Source organism: Lycorma delicatula, chromosome 1, assembly GCF_047948215.1.
Source record: "Lycorma delicatula isolate Av1 chromosome 1, ASM4794821v1, whole genome shotgun sequence".
NCBI lineage: Eukaryota > Metazoa > Arthropoda > Insecta > Hemiptera > Fulgoridae > Lycorma > Lycorma delicatula.
In genome coordinates this window covers 137,672,549-137,689,362 of record NC_134455.1, presented here as the reverse complement: position 1 = coordinate 137,689,362, position 16,814 = coordinate 137,672,549, and the positions used below count along the sequence as shown (strand labels likewise).

Sequence of the window (16,814 nt, the reverse complement as noted above, 5' to 3'; positions counted from 1 at the left end):
TAATTCTTCATCTCACTCAGTGCTTGGTAGGCTTCTTTTATTGTGGGAGGGTTAATATTTTCCAGTGGTGTTATTATTGGGGTGCTGGTATCAGGGGTTAGGAGTTCTGTCAGTTCTTCGCAATTTAGGAGTATTGAAATATTTAGCTAGGATTTCCATGTTGTCTTTATTGTTATGAGCCAGATTATTTATGATTTTCATCCTTCATTAGAAGGGTTGGGGGTTCATATTTTTGGAGTTGTTTTGTGGTCGTCTTTCGGTTACATTTTGTTGAAATCTTCTTCTGTTGATTTCAGTGTGTCTTAATGGTGTTGTCTTTTTATTTTCCTTAGGGTTCAGGTGGTTTCTTTTCTTTGTTTTACTAGATTTTGGAAGGATGTTTCTGATTTTTGGGATTGGTATAATAGCTATGCTTCATGTTTTCATTGTTTCATTGCATTCACTGTTCCACCATTGATGCTTTTTGCAGTGTTTTATTGGGGCCAATTTTTCTGTGATATGATTTTTTATTATATAGCATTAATAATTATATTTATAAGAATTTGGAATAAAAAACTGTATGAATTTCATGTTTGTTGAATTATTATTTTTTAACGTAAAATTACACTGGTATACAAAATTTTGTTCCAGAAAAAGGAGAAGTGTTTTCTGTATGTATTTTTTTTATGAATTCTTTTATCACCCGTAGTTGTCATGTTACACCCTTTTCAGTGTTATATATGTACTGGAAATTATGCAGTTATGTTATTAATTATATTAATACCATAATTATGTTATGGTAGTACGCATTTATTATTATTATTATAAGTTGAGAACTTCCCAGTGATTCATGATTTATATTTTTTTCACTTGGCATTCTTTTCCCTCCAAAATTCTTTCATTCTTTCAGAAAAGGCCTTCTTCCGTTCTTCAAACCATTTCAGATGATGTTTAGGCTTCGGCATTATATATGCACTGGAAATTTATAATACATAGAGAATAAAAAAATTGCATTGATTAAGCATTTACAAATGATTACTTATGAAAGAAGGTCTGCAATGGCGTAGAACAATACAATTAGTCACAACTGCTGGCTGATACAGTTCTGAAATAAGTCAGAAGATGGCTTTCTTACAGACTTAGCCATCATTGTTCATCAAAATGATGTCAGAAGAAACATCTGTTTTGATTATAATTGCTGAGTTACTGGTGCAAGCCATAGCCAGTATGTCTGTTGACATTGTCTCATGTGTATGTGCTGATATAGTATAGTTAAGTGTAAATGTTTCTCAGTTATGACATATGCTCAATTTACATTTCATCTTTGAAATTCAAGACATGTTGTAAATAATTTTTGTAGTGTTTATATTGTGTGATTTTGAAAATGCCTAGAAATTGTGTAAATCCCCCGGACAGCTTTTGCGATATTTGTAGTGAGTAACATTTAAATTTCAGAAACTTAGTTTTACTCTTCTCTATGAAAAATGTTATGCGCTTTATTTTGGCTACAAGTTGGTGAACAAGAAAAACACTGGCACATTTGTTGTGCTACTTGTCAGATTCCTTACAATTTAGTCAAAGGGTTTTTGGCGCATGAACTTTGCTGTTCTAATGATTTGATGGAAACCAAAAGATCATGCCACAGTTTGTTACTTTTGTCTGACTAATATTGCAAGCATTAATTCAAAATCAAAGACACTATTTCATACCCTAATTTACATTTGCCATGAGGCCTGTTGCTCGCAGTGAAGAACTGCCTGTGCCTAAACCACCAAAAAATATCATACTTAGCGATGATCAGCAAGACAAAGATTTGACAGAAGATAATGATGATGTAAGGATTGATCCAAACTAGCTTCGTGTTTGTCGGGTGAAACACATTTACTAACACAACCCTTGTGTTAGTAAACGAGGTCTCCACTTCAAAGACCTCATATGAGATTTGAATTTATCACAAAAGGAGACAGAACCTTTAGGTCCATGATTAAAAGTTTGGAACCTCCTTCACCACAAAACAAAAGTATGTGTTTGGAGAAATGGAAATTGGAGAAATTGGAGAAATGACTACATGAATTTTTTTGTATTTGAAGTTGAACTTGTTTTTTATTATAATGTTTTGGCTGTGATGGAATCACTTGATCATGAGTACAAGAATTTATCCAAAGCTAGTCTGAAAGCCATGCTTCTGCACATCAGTAATGAGTTTCTACCAGTGCCACTAGCTTATGCCATGGATCTGAAACAAACTTTCTTGAACATGAAACTTCTGTTAGATAAAATAAAGTATAAAGAATTTTGGTGGAATATCTGTAGCTACTTGAAAGTTATCGCTCTGTTGCTATGTCTTCAACGTGGTTTCACCAAATACTTGTTTTCTTTGCGAGTGAGACAGCAGAGACCGAAAAAATCATTATCTACAGAAAGAGTGGCCAAACCAAACAGTGTTAACTCCATATAATATATGCACTGTTTGTTGATTCAAAAAGAGATTATTTACCTCCACTCCATATAAAGCTGGGGCTTATGAAAAACTTCATGAGATCAGTGGATCAAAGGGCTTGGATTTGTTTATTGAAAAAATAAGTTTCCAAAGGTCAGCAAAGCAAAACTCAAAGAAAGAATCTTTGTAGGTCCTTTAATTAGAGATTTTTGTTTAAAGATGAAAACTTGGATAGTACGTTAAATGTAGTGGAGAAAGCTGTACGAAAGTCTTTTTAAGAGCGTTTGCCAAAACTTCGTAAGAAATCATAAAACCAAAAATTGCAAAGAAATAGTGGATGATATTATAAAATCACAAGATGCAACATGTCACTGAAGATTCACTTCATGGACTTACACTTGGATTTCTTCCTACCAAATCTAGGAACAGTCAGCGATGAAATTGATTAACAGTTCCATCAGGATATTTCAGATATCGAAAAGCAGTACCATGGTAAGTGAGGTCCGAGCACACTAGCTGATATTGTTGGATCCTAAATAAAGATGATTTTCATGACCAAATATAGAAAATCAAATATTACTACTTTTTAGGTAAGATTATATAATACTAAGAATGCATTTTAAATACATAATATTGTAAAATTAAAATAGTTGTCTCCAAAAATCTTTATGTGATAGAGAAGTTCTGAAACCATATTTGAATTTAATGTGAAAAGTGCTATTAGATTCAACCATTTTCACTTCAGGAGGACAAAACATAAATCAAATTTTATGCATAAGATGCTTTGTATGGTTTCCAGTGCGACAGAATTTTGGAACGATGTTATAGAGACTGTTTCAAAATCAAAGCAAGTTCTTTTCTGTTTTCTAATATTTTTTATTATGGCTTAATGTAGATTTTTATATTCAAGAAATATAACTACATCATGTCCTCTAAATTAAAATAGTGTACCTTTTCACCATTTTCTTTCTGTATAATAAATATTTCCTGTTAAACCCATCAGGGCTAGGAACAGAGGGGGCGGTGTGGCAACCGGAAGTGTCACAAGTCTTCCTTTATGGGGTTGGGATGTATAATTAATATATCCAACATTTAAATTTAATGTTATTCAATAATGAAGATGTTTCTTTATCAAAGATATGTTTGTTCTTTCATACATAACAAAAATTGCTTAAAATTGATTTTCTTAAAATAAAAGATGTTAGCTGGAATCCATTTTTTCCCTAAGGATTTGGTCCATTAGCAAAAAGTGCATTTAATTTTGTAGGTTTCATTTTCTTGACTCATAACATATAAGATATAAATTAATTTTAATTTGTTTTTAGTGTAATTTGATTTCCAATAATTTACTGTATTTTTTTTATGTAGAGTTATTTTGTCTTTTTAATTATCTTATGCTGTATCCATTCATTTTGTCCATTTCATCATATGTTGTAATTGTTGATAGCACTTGAAATTTTTTCAAAATTTTGTTGCTTTTATTTTGCCTTATATTACAGAAAAAAAATATAATTCAATTATTAACTTAAATGTAGTAAAATCATCAATTTTGCAAAAAAAATTTGGAATTTATTCAACCACTGCAAGTCAAAATTTCCCTAATTCAGAAAAACTATTGATTCATTGAGATTAGATGTAGAGAAATTTGACTATAGTATATAAATTGATAACTATTAAAAAGTGTGAAACTAAAATCGTTTGACTAATACGATAATGGTGTTTTCAGTATCTAGCTGATTGTGATATTTGAACGATAAGGTAACTTGATTTCCTTATTGTTACATGCCGATCGATCAAAATGTATAACAAATGTTACATGTCAAACATCGACTTAAAATTGAATTATCATTGATTATGTTCTTTTATAGTGTATATTGTTAAGATACTAATGATATTCTTATGTTTAAATTGATTTTATTGCATTGTTTTTAAACAAAATAGTATAAAATTGTTTGGCAGAACAAGTCTTTGAAGAAGTAGGTCTTCTTATATATATATGTAGTAGCTAAATTTTTTATGAATAAAAAAGTAATTAATCATTTTATAAATAATAACAATTTTCAATGTAATTTTTATTAAAAAAAAAATCCTCATTTCTTTATTGATATTTTGCTGTGAAATCGGCACAACAAACTAATTAGTGTAAAGAAAAAAATTGTTGATTGAGCAGCATATTAAATTTAAGAGAGAAACTGGAAGGAGATTATGGTATAAGCCAAACTAACAGTCAGCAATTTTTTTTAATGCTAAATATTAATTAAACATAATTCTTTGATCATGTGACTCATTTTGATATTTAAATTACCTTCAGTATTAGTTTTTTAGATTTTAATCCTCTTAAAGTTGCATAATTCATTAATGAAGTAAAAATATCTTGCAGGGGAAAATCTTATAACTGTGAATTTTGTTACCTATGGACTAACAGTTTATTTTATTTTAATTTATCTTTTAGAATCATGAATGGATTAGGAGAGCTGAATCAGAAGATGTAGATATCGCAGGGTGGGTGTGCAGAACTATGGGTCTGACACCCACTACACCAACCAGAGTTGCACCACCATCATGAAGACTGACCCCACTCCAGCAGTTGATTTTTTTCATCGATAACACAGCCAGCTTCTAGCATTCAAAAGAGTACTGGAATTAAATCCAATATAATATTGTACACCATATCGATATGTGCATTAATGTATTGGGTTTTTCCAGTCCTTTTCGGTAAGTTTATCGTATTCTTTCATGCGAAGATAATATGTGATAAACAAAAGTTAATCCGTTTTTTAAACTTTTTTCACCACATGATATTTTCTATTCCAGGAGAAAAATTGTTAAATCCATTTATTAGTAAACCAGTAACAGAAAATTTTTCCCTTTAATTGCCACCCAGAATTACAGTGTTATGACCAATTTTACAGTATTCCTTTGCCTTACAGAAGTAGATGTCACAAATTACTCATACAGTATAACAGTTACTGAAGCAAAGCATTACCAAAACTCTGAGTAGCTGTTCGGTCTATATACTTTACACATTAATAAATAAATATTTCATTCTGAACAGTTCATAATAATATAAATCACATCGGGAATGGAAAAATATGCTATCTAATCGGTAAAAAAGGAACTGTCTAAACATTTGCATGGATCAAGAGAAGCCATGCTAGCTAAGATCTTGATCAGACTATAATCCTCAAGCAATTAATTATAAATAAAAATCTTGTAATTAAAATCCATTCTAATTATAATTAAAATATAAATTAAGGTAAATACATGAACATATAAAAGTAAAAAATAATTACAAAAATCAGTCGCAGTTAAGAAGGCGTTAGTGAAAATTATTTACCTGTTAATGTAAAAATTAAATGGGTAGCAGAAAATTTATTTTTTTAATTAATATTATTTAAAAATTCAGTGATAGACTAATGTTATTTATATAAAAGAAAAATTTGGATTGCATTCTAAATTAGTTAGTAGGAAGTTTTTTTTTAAATGGTTCAGTAATTTATCTCAAATCACAACGGATGCATAATAAGGCCCTTTTTTATAAACAAAAGTACTGCGTGTGTTACATGAAAATAGTTATGCTGTTTCATTTAATAAAAGCGGATAGTTTTATTTTTGAAGAATAAATTTCAATTTCTTTTTAGCAAAGATTTCACATTTATAAATGCAAGGATAGATAAAGTTGTTTAATTTTCTAAATACCACTCTACATGGTTCATACTTAAGGACACCAAACAATAATCTAAGAGCCCATTTTTGAATTTTGAAGATTTATTGTGACTTTTTGAGGAACCCCCAAAGAGATCGTACGATACTTCAGAAGTGGTAAGCAAATATATATTTCTATATTTTGTGTAAAATAAAATCCAAACTCCTTTTTAATTAAAATGATAATATTTTAATGATTTGTTATCCTTATTTTCCAGTAATATGCTTAATTTGTGTCCCTTCGCACAGGAAAAGTAAGCTTACATTATCCTACTCAAATGGTAGGTTTTTTATTATGAGAAAATGTATTTTCTTATTATGTAGAGGGTGAAAATAATACGTATTATCATGTTCCATAGTACCACCTTATTTGAAGGTTATTAACTAACAGTCTCTTACATTTACATTTCTCATATTAGTCATTCATTTCTTAATTTTTATCAACAGGTTTCTTTCCACCAAATGTTATTCTTCACTGCTGTGTTTTTAGACCATTGCAGTTTCTAAAAAAAAGTACAAAATAAACTTTAAAAAAAATTATACTTCATCGATTCTGTTAATTCTGACTTTGAAATCAACACCATATTAAGGGTTAAATTAGTCAGTAATTAGTGATTTTCTATTTTTAATCTGTTGTCAATTTTGTAAAGTAGAAATTTAATGAAGCAATTTATTTTTTTTAAGTTTATTATGTCATTACACTTCCAGCTTTAAAAATTGTGAGGTAGATCCAGAAGAATGGTTAAAAATCATATTGATACAACTGAATTACAGTTATAGGATATACTGGATTACACTATATAGGATATATATACTAGGATACACTATATAGAATATACTGGATTACAGTATTTTACAACTGGATTATCAGTTGTAAAGAAAAAGAAGAAATTACAAACTCTGTGGAAAGATGCTTATGTTAATGAGACAGATGACATAAACTCTAGATTTACTCATAATAAAAGTTTAACTTATTTAGAGACTTTGCTGCCATTGTTTGAGCATCAACTCAAGTTATCTAAACAGGTTTTTTTTATTAAAATGAGAGAGATCTTGTATTTTAAAAAAGGTAATCGTATAACAGTCTTTCAATTTACTGATACATGGTTTTTATTTTGCATTGATGTTATTGTTTATTACCAGACTTCACTGTTTTTCAGAATACCAGTTTTCCTTATATTACTCTTTCTGTGACAAAGAATTTAATTACACTTCCTTAATACTTAAAATGTTCACTTGTTATAGTAGTTTACTGCATTATTATTTGTACATTTGTCTTAAAGAGTAACCATTTAAGAATGTTGTTAGTGTTTGTTTTTTTTTATTAGTTTATTCTTATTCCATCCCTTATCTATCATTGTAATTCTTCTTTACTTTCTACAATTACTACTTGATCATCTGCTTATTTAATTGGTTTTATTCTTTCCATCCATTATAATTCAATAGTTTGCTTCGATATCTCATTCACATACATTGAATAGAAATAGAAATAGATTATGTGGATGTTTGATAAATCCATGTAAAGTCAAGAAAAGTGAATCGTTGGGGTCATTATGAGATGCTTTCATTTTCAAGTAGGACCGTACACCACTTTCAATCAGTTATTTATTGTGAAACAGTTCCATTGACTAGAACAGTTTGGTTATTTTTGAAGCGGTCGTATGACTACAATTGATGCTGAACACCAGATGACCAGTTAAGATTACAACTGCAGAGGAGAATGAAAATAATCCACAATATAGTAATGAATAATCCACAATATAGTAAAATTAAAAGCTTGTGAGGTCACTAAGACAATAGGAATCTGAAACTAATCATATTTCACATGAATATTTAAATAAGCAAGAACTGTACATGGATAGATGTTCCACTCGCTCACCATCAATCAATGACGAAATATTTCAATGCACAGTTTCATAATCTATGAAACCGGGATACATCACTACTGTGCTGAAGCCAAATGGTTTGCAGTCTGGGACTGCAAACCAGTCTTGACTTGTCACAACAAAATAGACAAATACTGTCCCATCAGCAGGAAAAGTAATTATGTGTGTTTTTTTTTTTTTTTTTTTTTTTATTTATGCTTTTGCCATAATATTCATGGGCTTTCTGGAGAAGGGTAACACAATAACTGAGCGATGTTTAGCATCTTCACAGAATCATCTAGATAATAAAACAAAGAAGAAAAAAAATCTGTTTGATAAAAAAGAAGGTTCTTTTACACAGATATAATGGACTAGTTCATTCTTCTTTTAATGCTACAACAAGATAGTTTAAATCATGCTACAAAGTTCTATTCACCCCTACTCATCAGACTTAGCACTTTCAGACTAATATCTGTTTCCAATTACAAAGAAGCAGCTTGTTGGAAAGATATTTATCCAAAACGATGTTATTACTAAAACATCTGTGATAAATCATTAAGAGTGGGATTGCAGAACTTTAACATCATCAAATTAAGTGTATAAACTTGGAAGACAGATGATATTGAGAAATAAAAACATTTTTCTAAAAAATTGTATTTTATTTTTGCATGAACTTATCAAACACCCCCTGATATGTATATATTAATAAACTTTCAATATTAACTAGATTAATTAGATTATATATATATATTTTTTAGAGTAAAGTAAAACATACATGTATAGAATAAAATACATTGTTACAGAAATAAAGAAAATATTTTTTTAAAAATACCAATGTATTATATTAAAGTGTATTAACATCATATTTTATATAGGAAAGTTTAATGTTACTGTGAAGACATAATGACAAGCAATATGGAAAGTAAAAATAATATTCTGAGATCATAATATGTTGTGATCTGAATAATTTTTAATGATGAAATAAAAAATTATTTACCTAGTTACATGCCACTAAATTCTTTTAGTTGGTTTTGGATTTTCCTTTAAATTAAATATAACAATCTTTTTAAAATAAAATCATTTATTGTTAGTTTTATTTTGATTGCAAATTTACCATATTTAGTATTAAAAAGAATAATAAGCAAAAACTCATAAAGTATTTGTTAATTATAGTAAAAATAATCATTATTTCAGTACTTGATTAAATAACAAAATAGAAGTGAAGTCCTTCATCAAAATTACTTATCATGTACAACAATTTTTACTGTAAAATAAAATAGGAAAAAAAAATATGCATCATACGAGGGATATTTCTCAAGTAAAGACCACTGGGAAATTTCTCTCCTTAAGATTGGCAAACCTGTGTTGTTCATGGCCATGCCAGTAATGTACACACTACATTGTTGTGTCCGCAAATTGTCACATTGTAGTATCTTTGATTACGTGTGAGTTTATTACATTATAAAATGAATGGGAAAATCGAAGTTGCTACTGACTGTGAAATATCTGGAGTCATATGTTTTTTAAACCATCAAAACATTAAGCCAGCTGAAATTCATAGGCAGTCAAAGTCATAGGCTGTGTATGGTGATAATGTAATGAATTAAAGAAATGTCCAAAAATGGTGTGAAAGGTTTAGAAATAACAGAATTAATGTGCATAATGAAGAACGTTCAGGGAGGCCATTGATAATCACTGAGGACTTGTTGAAACGCGTCGATGATGAAATCAGAAAAGATCGTCGCTCAACAATTTCCGACTTGGCCCTTCTTTTTCCTGATGTTTCAAGACCTGTTATCAGTCGCATAGTTCATGACCATTTAGGCTTCAGAAAGGTTTGTGCACGTTGGGTGTCGCACATCTTAATGGAGTGTCACAAAAAAATCCAAATGGGATCTGCTTTGGAATTTTTGATGTGTTACACAGAAAAAGGTGATTGAGTTCCTTAATTCAGTTGTTATTGGCGATGAAACATGAATTTCGTATTACATGCCAGAGAAATAATGGCAGTCAAGTGAATGGCATCATCCTCAATCACCAACCAGACCAACAAATGCCACAGGCATTTAGACTCAAAATTAATGGCCACATTCTTTTGGGATCGATTTAGCGTACTGCTGATTGATTTCATACCATATGGAACGAATATAAATGCAGAAGCCTACTGCCAAACTCTATGTAAGTTACGGCGCACCATTCAAAGTCTGTGACATGGGCGGCTGATCAATGGCATCGTCCTGCTGCATGATAATCCATGTCAACATGTTGTGAGTCCAACAGCATGATTTACTGAGAACATTTAAACGGGAAATTTACGATCACCCACCACATAGTCTGGACTTAGTTCCTTCTGATTACCATTTGTTTGGGACATTGAAAGAATTTTTGAGTGGTGAGCAGGTGATGACTAAAAAATGCTGTTAATCAGTGGCTAACTGGACTGACGCAGAAGAATACGATGAGGGTATATTGATGCTGGTGTATCACTACAATAAATGTCTTAATTCATGTGGCAATTATATAGAGAAGTAGTATAAGGTATGTCGTTTAAGAAAAATAAAAAATATTTGAAGTTTTTTGAATAGATTTTTTACAATGAAGTGGTCTTTACTTTAGAAATAACATCTCGTATTTTCTGTAACCAGTTAGTTAATCGATTTGATACTATGATGTGATGTAAATATAACATCTTTGTTACATATTTATATCATCTCTTGTAGTTTCCTTAAGAAGTTACAAGTTTTTTATGTATAAAAATGGCCAATCAGATCATTTTTTGCACTCTTAAGTATACCAGTACTTAAAAAATTATTTAATGGGTTTAACTACTTTTTGTCTTATTACTTTTTGAATCGGATAATTACTTCACTGATATTGTAAAATAGTAATTTTTAAAATATTAAAAATGCCATTTCCATCTTCCATCCTTGTTTACTAATAATTCATAATGGATCAAGCTTTTTAAGCCAAAAAACTGTCTGCATTACCTTCCTGTTTGATCATCTTATGTGGCCTTTTTTTGATCAGGTAATCATTTTCCCGTCCAGTATGAGGATCGTGTCTTGGTTTCCAAATTGTAGCCATAAGCTCAAGTTTCATCTCGTGGTGTAATGTTTTTCAAGTCTTCATCAGCATCAGCACAGTCAAAAAAAGTTTTGACTGATGTTTCTATTTAAATTGCACAACATGGTCTTATGTTGATGCCCACTCTCTCAGCGATCTCTCTGACAGTTAAGAAGTGATCCTCATGAACTGCATCAATGTTATCATCGTTTATCGATGGGGAAGATTTTCTTCAGACCTGGTAATGAATGTTCATCAGTCAGTGTTTGGACCACCTCAAATTGATTTTACCATCTGTAGCATTGTGATCTGATTATGTATGATCTTCCTAAAATGCTTACTGAAGCGTTTTAGATGTTTGAGAAAGTGTTACGTATTTTAAACAAAATTTAATGCAAAAGCATCATTCAAGAGCTTTTGTTTTCACTTTGTTAAAAATCCAATGAGAAGTTAGTATATATATTCACTCCAATTGTTACAACTTTAAAACTAACAACAGTAGCGTAACTTGTCAAACAGCATTATATTTCTGAAACAAGCTTGTATTATTTTTTACTGTGTAGGAAGTTAAGTTTTATTGTAATGCATTTACCATATTATACTGACTTCTGGCAAGTTAACACTTGTGGTATAACTGAGGATCATTTTGCCCCTGCCTCTTGTAGGTAGAAAAGAAATAATCTGTGTAGGAAGTTAAGTTTTATTGTAATGCATTTACCATATTATACTGACTTCTGGCAAGTTAACACTTGTGGTATAACTGAGGATCATTTTGCCCCTGCCTCTTGTAGGTAGAAAAGAAATAATTTTTTTTGTAATTCAGTAATGTAACCTATTAAAATTATTCTGAATGTTTGTCATTTTCTCAGCGACAAAGAATTTTTTAAATCTCTTTTTTTTAAATAATATCTTAATATTCCTATTAAAAATTGTTTAATCTGTATTTTAGATTTTTTTTGTATTTTTTTTCCAGGAGTTGCAGCTTTATTCTAATATCAAAAGAATGTAATGATTTATTTATGGTTGTTTTGGAGTGGAATAATGATTGTGTTTGCTGATATATATATATATATATTGTTTGTTAATGATGTAAAAATCTATTACATTTATTGGTAATGCATGATATAGAAGTGAATTAGTTAACATCAAATGGTTTATTGTAAGTGGATTTGCTACAAACTGGTAGGCTTGTGTATGTCGATGAATAATAGGTAGGACTGAGAATTCATCACAGTATTATTATTATATATATTTTTAAGGGTTAGTTAATAATAAATAGTTTAGGATTATGTTATGTTATTAAATTGTATCTGCTAAGTATGTTATATATTTATAAAACGTCTTTTTTTTCCCAGTACTGATATTCTGTGAGAAAACTTTACCAGTTGTAGATAATGTATGTATGTATTAGCATATTAATACTTTAAACTTAATCGTCTTTGATTTTTTTAATACCGGTGTAGTAATGAAATAAAGAATCTGTATTAACGTATTTTGAAAAAACTGTTTATAAGATAAATCTAGGTACTTATAAAATTTTGAAAACATTTTACATTCAAAAATGATTTAATAAGACCTATATGCTGCTTTGAGGTCAATTACCATATTATTTTATAAGGAATATTAAGAATGTAAAAGGTGCTGTACCAGAAATTATATTAAAATTATTTTACTTTTTAGTTGATAATACATTACAAATTTTTTTCTATTACTTCCATCATGAATCTCAATCCATTTAACGAGTCAGATATTTCAATTATATCATCTAAGATGCCCTTTGAACTTCATCTGACTTTTTCCCCAGCCATATATTTTTTTCTTTCATAAAACAATTTGGTTAACATTTTCCAAAGGAACGGCTGCAACAACCTTTTTATAATAGAAACAATTTATGGCTGGTGGGTTTGTTGAGCAGTAGGTGTGCTTTACAGTACTATAGTAAGTTCACAAAGTTATTAAAAATTAACATATTAATAGTCAATTGGTTCACATCTACCTTTCCTACACATATACATTTGGGTCTTTGAATTTTATTTCCATTTTTTCTTATAACAATTTAGTACTTTTCTGTTATCTACCAGTCAGTCAGTCTCTTAGTTTTATTATGATTTACACTCTGTAAAGGTTTACTTATTAAATAAGATTCAAGAAAAAAGTTCTGATGTCATTTAATAATACAGATTCAATTCCTTTATTTTTGTTACATTAATTCATCAAATTAATAAACAAAATTATAAGTTTGATAATAATCTTTGTGATGTGTTCTATATTGTTTCTTATTTAGAATTTTAAGATTTTCCTAAAAATTTTCTAATCGTATTAGATGTAAATATCTGCTTTTAGATAAAAAAAAGGATTGGTTTATTGTTAGATGATTGAATCTTCTCCAAAATTTATTGTTGTCCAATCTTTCAACTGGATAAATTGTCCATGGTTTAAAATATTGCTTAATTATGACTGCAAGATATAATTAAGCCACTTATCAGAACAATGATTTAAGAAATATTATTTGTTACTTCTCAAAATATCATCAAGTACTCATACTAATTCTCTGCCTTTATGATATATTTTTGTAATAAATAAATTTTCATCGGTTTCAACTATACATTACTTTTCTAATAATCTTTGGGTTTTCCAGTTAAATAGTTGCTCACAGTTCTCTCAGGTAATTAACATACTCAAGTTTTATTTATTTATTTGTTTATATATATTTGTATATCTAACAGTTAGTGCAATAAATTATTTTTTGAAATGGTAATTTTGAATTTACAAGCCAAAAATGATTAAACATTTGCTTTTCATACCCATCTTTTATGTCTCTGCAGACATTTTATTATTTAAATCACAAACAGACAGGATTATGAACACTGATATATTATTATTAAAAACCAGAATCATGAACAGTATTTATTTATAAAGCGAAATACTTCTTTATCACCCCTTATATGTTGTTAATTATCAGGTTTTCTGCCCATTTTCTATATTTATCATGGTCTCTTAACCTTTTGATACTTCTTTCACTCTCATCAGCAATTTCTCATTCATGACAAATTCTCTGCTCCCTCATCTTTTTTGTTTCAACTATTCTCATTATGCTCACCATATTCTTCTTCCTTTCTTTCACCAATTCTACTTTACCACTATGAGAGATTTAAAGTCTAAAAAATCATTTCATTTTGACATTTCCAGAACAGTTCTCCTTATATTTTTGTGGACAGTTTCACTCGGCTGTTGATCCTGTAACCAAAGGTAGCTAAGTAGAAGGGCTGCCTCTTTTTAGGATTCCTAGCTTGCCTGAATATCTTTTGAGGTTTACTTCCTTAGTTTCATCTGCCCTCTCAGCCATTGACCACTTCTTATTAACAAAGCTAATTCAGAGCAATCTCGTCAAAGAGTTATTCCAACAAGATCCTGCAATTGCAGTCCAGTACTGTTTATTTTGAGTGTCTTATCCGCAGCTAACTCCCACATCTGAGGTTCATTTGATATCAACAACTGCAAGCATAGCTGAAGCTAGCCCTGGGAAATGAGATTCATTTCGATAAAAACATTCCACTACAGAATGGAAAATTATATTGAAGTTGTTATCAACTTGATGAATCATACAGAGATAAACTATTCTTGATAACTAGATAAAGAATTAAAAAGAAATGATAAAAGTGACTGCCAAATAATAGAAAATTAGTCATTCATTTACAGATAACAAGGAACTTTGGTTTAATTATGTTCTTTGATTTTAACTTTATAATGTAGGCATTTTGTTCCAGGTGTTTTTAAATCTGAAACTCCCTGCAGGCCAGGTTAGTTTCATTGTTGTTTTTTTATAAAAGAAAGTTAAAATTTGTGAAAGCATATGTCTCATGTCTCCCTACTTCTTTCTCCTGCTAACAACATTGTCTGCAAAATAACTGTCTGTATTCTTCACCGAAATAAAAGAGGTTTTTGAAGAGTTGTCTTGAAGACAAGAATAATCTTGAAAAATGCATTTATCCAGTTGAATGATTCCCAATAGTTTTGTGTATTAAAATAGCTTATATCATTCATTAAAGACAGGGATTCATTCAATCACTGTAGGATTTTGTAAGTATTATACTTCCGTTTTTTAACATCTGCATGTGATCGTAGTGTTTTTATATTAAATAATTACTGTTCTGTAATTACTGTTAAATAATTACAGACAGTTCTTAATCTGCTGCAGTTTATTGCACTGGAAAATATGCAATGCAAAAAAAAATTAGCTTGACTAATAGAGTACATCTGCAAAGTACTATCAGAAATAGACATTGTACTTGAATTTATTTAAATTAAAAAAAAAAAATGTTATAATACAAAAAATCTAATTTATGTAAAATTGTAATTATTAGAAAGGTTGATCGTATAAGTCTCGATTTTCTTATGGTAATTGTTTTGAATAGATTATTTAAATTTTAAAACATTGTATCAAAATAAATGATTAACTTAGAAAATTGTACTGTAAAACATGTTTTACTTAAAGAAAAAAATATTTTGTCATGTTTATTTTAGGTTTTTAAATTTATGAGAACATGTTATTAGGTGTAGTTTATTGATAATATGATATTTTTGATGATATCTGGCAGAAACCTTCTAGATATTTTTAAATATTATTAGATGCTATTTATTGTTTTCAAATGAAATTCAATTTCATTATAATACAAAACATTTTGCTTATTGGAGTCTATGAATAATAAAATCCGCCGCTTATTATTTGTGTGAAGTAAGGGTTAGGTAGTTGTTGCACCGATAAGTAATTTAGTCCCCAGTTGAGATTTTTGTGTGGCAATCAAATAGATAATAAAGTATTCAGTTCAGTTGTAGGCAAAGTTATAACTACTGCAGCAGTAACTCAAAGTAGCTCTCAAAGCCTTAAAACCGTATTGTAGATCCTATGGTGGGCACCTACCCAAAACTCTGAGAGAGCACCTGTGGGGAGGAAAGAATTAAAGACAAAAATTAGGGGTGGTGGCAATCTACCCACAAAGGAATTGTGGAACTATAAAACCAATTCTGCCAAAAGATGATTTTTTAAGGTGCTGTTTCTCGGGTAAAGGCACGGATTAACCCTTTAATCAATTCATTTGTATATTTATAATTTATCAAAAATGGCTTTTGGTGAACTTAACATAAACACTTGTACGTTTATGTTGTCAAGTTTTATTTTACCCTCTAAGATTTATATTTACTGTATCAATGCTGTGATTTGTCATGAACAGATTTTATTCGCAATTTTAAACTCTACAGCTGTTGGAAATATATAACGTGAACTACAAATAGGCTGTTATGTTCAGGCCCACATCTTAACCATTTTAATATTTATTTGTATATATTTGCTTTACTTATCCCTCTTTATTTCATTTAGATGTAATTTTTAAATGGAATCCTTTCCATTGATGAAATTTATATTACAACAAATAGTGAATCTGAGTGTGATAAGTATAAATGTTGAGCAATTTAAAATTTTACCGACCGAAATGATAAATTTTGTTCAGTATTGTTTTCATCTAATAATAAAAAATCAAATGTTACATCATTTTAATACGTATTCATTTGTCAAAGGCTTAATCATTTTCTATTGATGTGTCAGTTATAAACAGTAGAAACTGTTTACTCAAGTATTCTTAAGGAAAATCCTCAAGAAGTGTGCGTCATGCAATTGGATAAACAGTTTAAATCAGCTTCTCTCCCAGTATTGGTAAATGCCCAACTACTTTTTCAATGAAGTTGAAAAATTCTAGTTTATATGA

At 29.5% G+C, this 16,814-nt stretch overlaps 1 protein-coding gene across 3 annotated transcripts in view; it reads left to right on the top strand.

The window, feature by feature from the left end:
- The window catches only part of Dsor1 (mitogen-activated protein kinase kinase 1), an 86,033-nt gene extending 72,896 nt beyond the window's left edge, over nt 1-13,137 (top strand). For all 3 annotated transcript variants that reach the window (XM_075362032.1, XM_075362021.1, XM_075362027.1), the window contains 2 exons: nt 4,872-5,134; nt 12,026-13,137. In XM_075362032.1, coding sequence (XP_075218147.1) covers nt 4,872-4,985 — 114 coding nt within the window. In that variant the 3' untranslated portion in view covers nt 4,986-5,134; nt 12,026-13,137. The remainder of the gene's footprint in view (nt 1-4,871; nt 5,135-12,025) is intronic.
- The last annotated feature ends 3,677 nt before the right edge of the window (nt 13,138-16,814 follow it).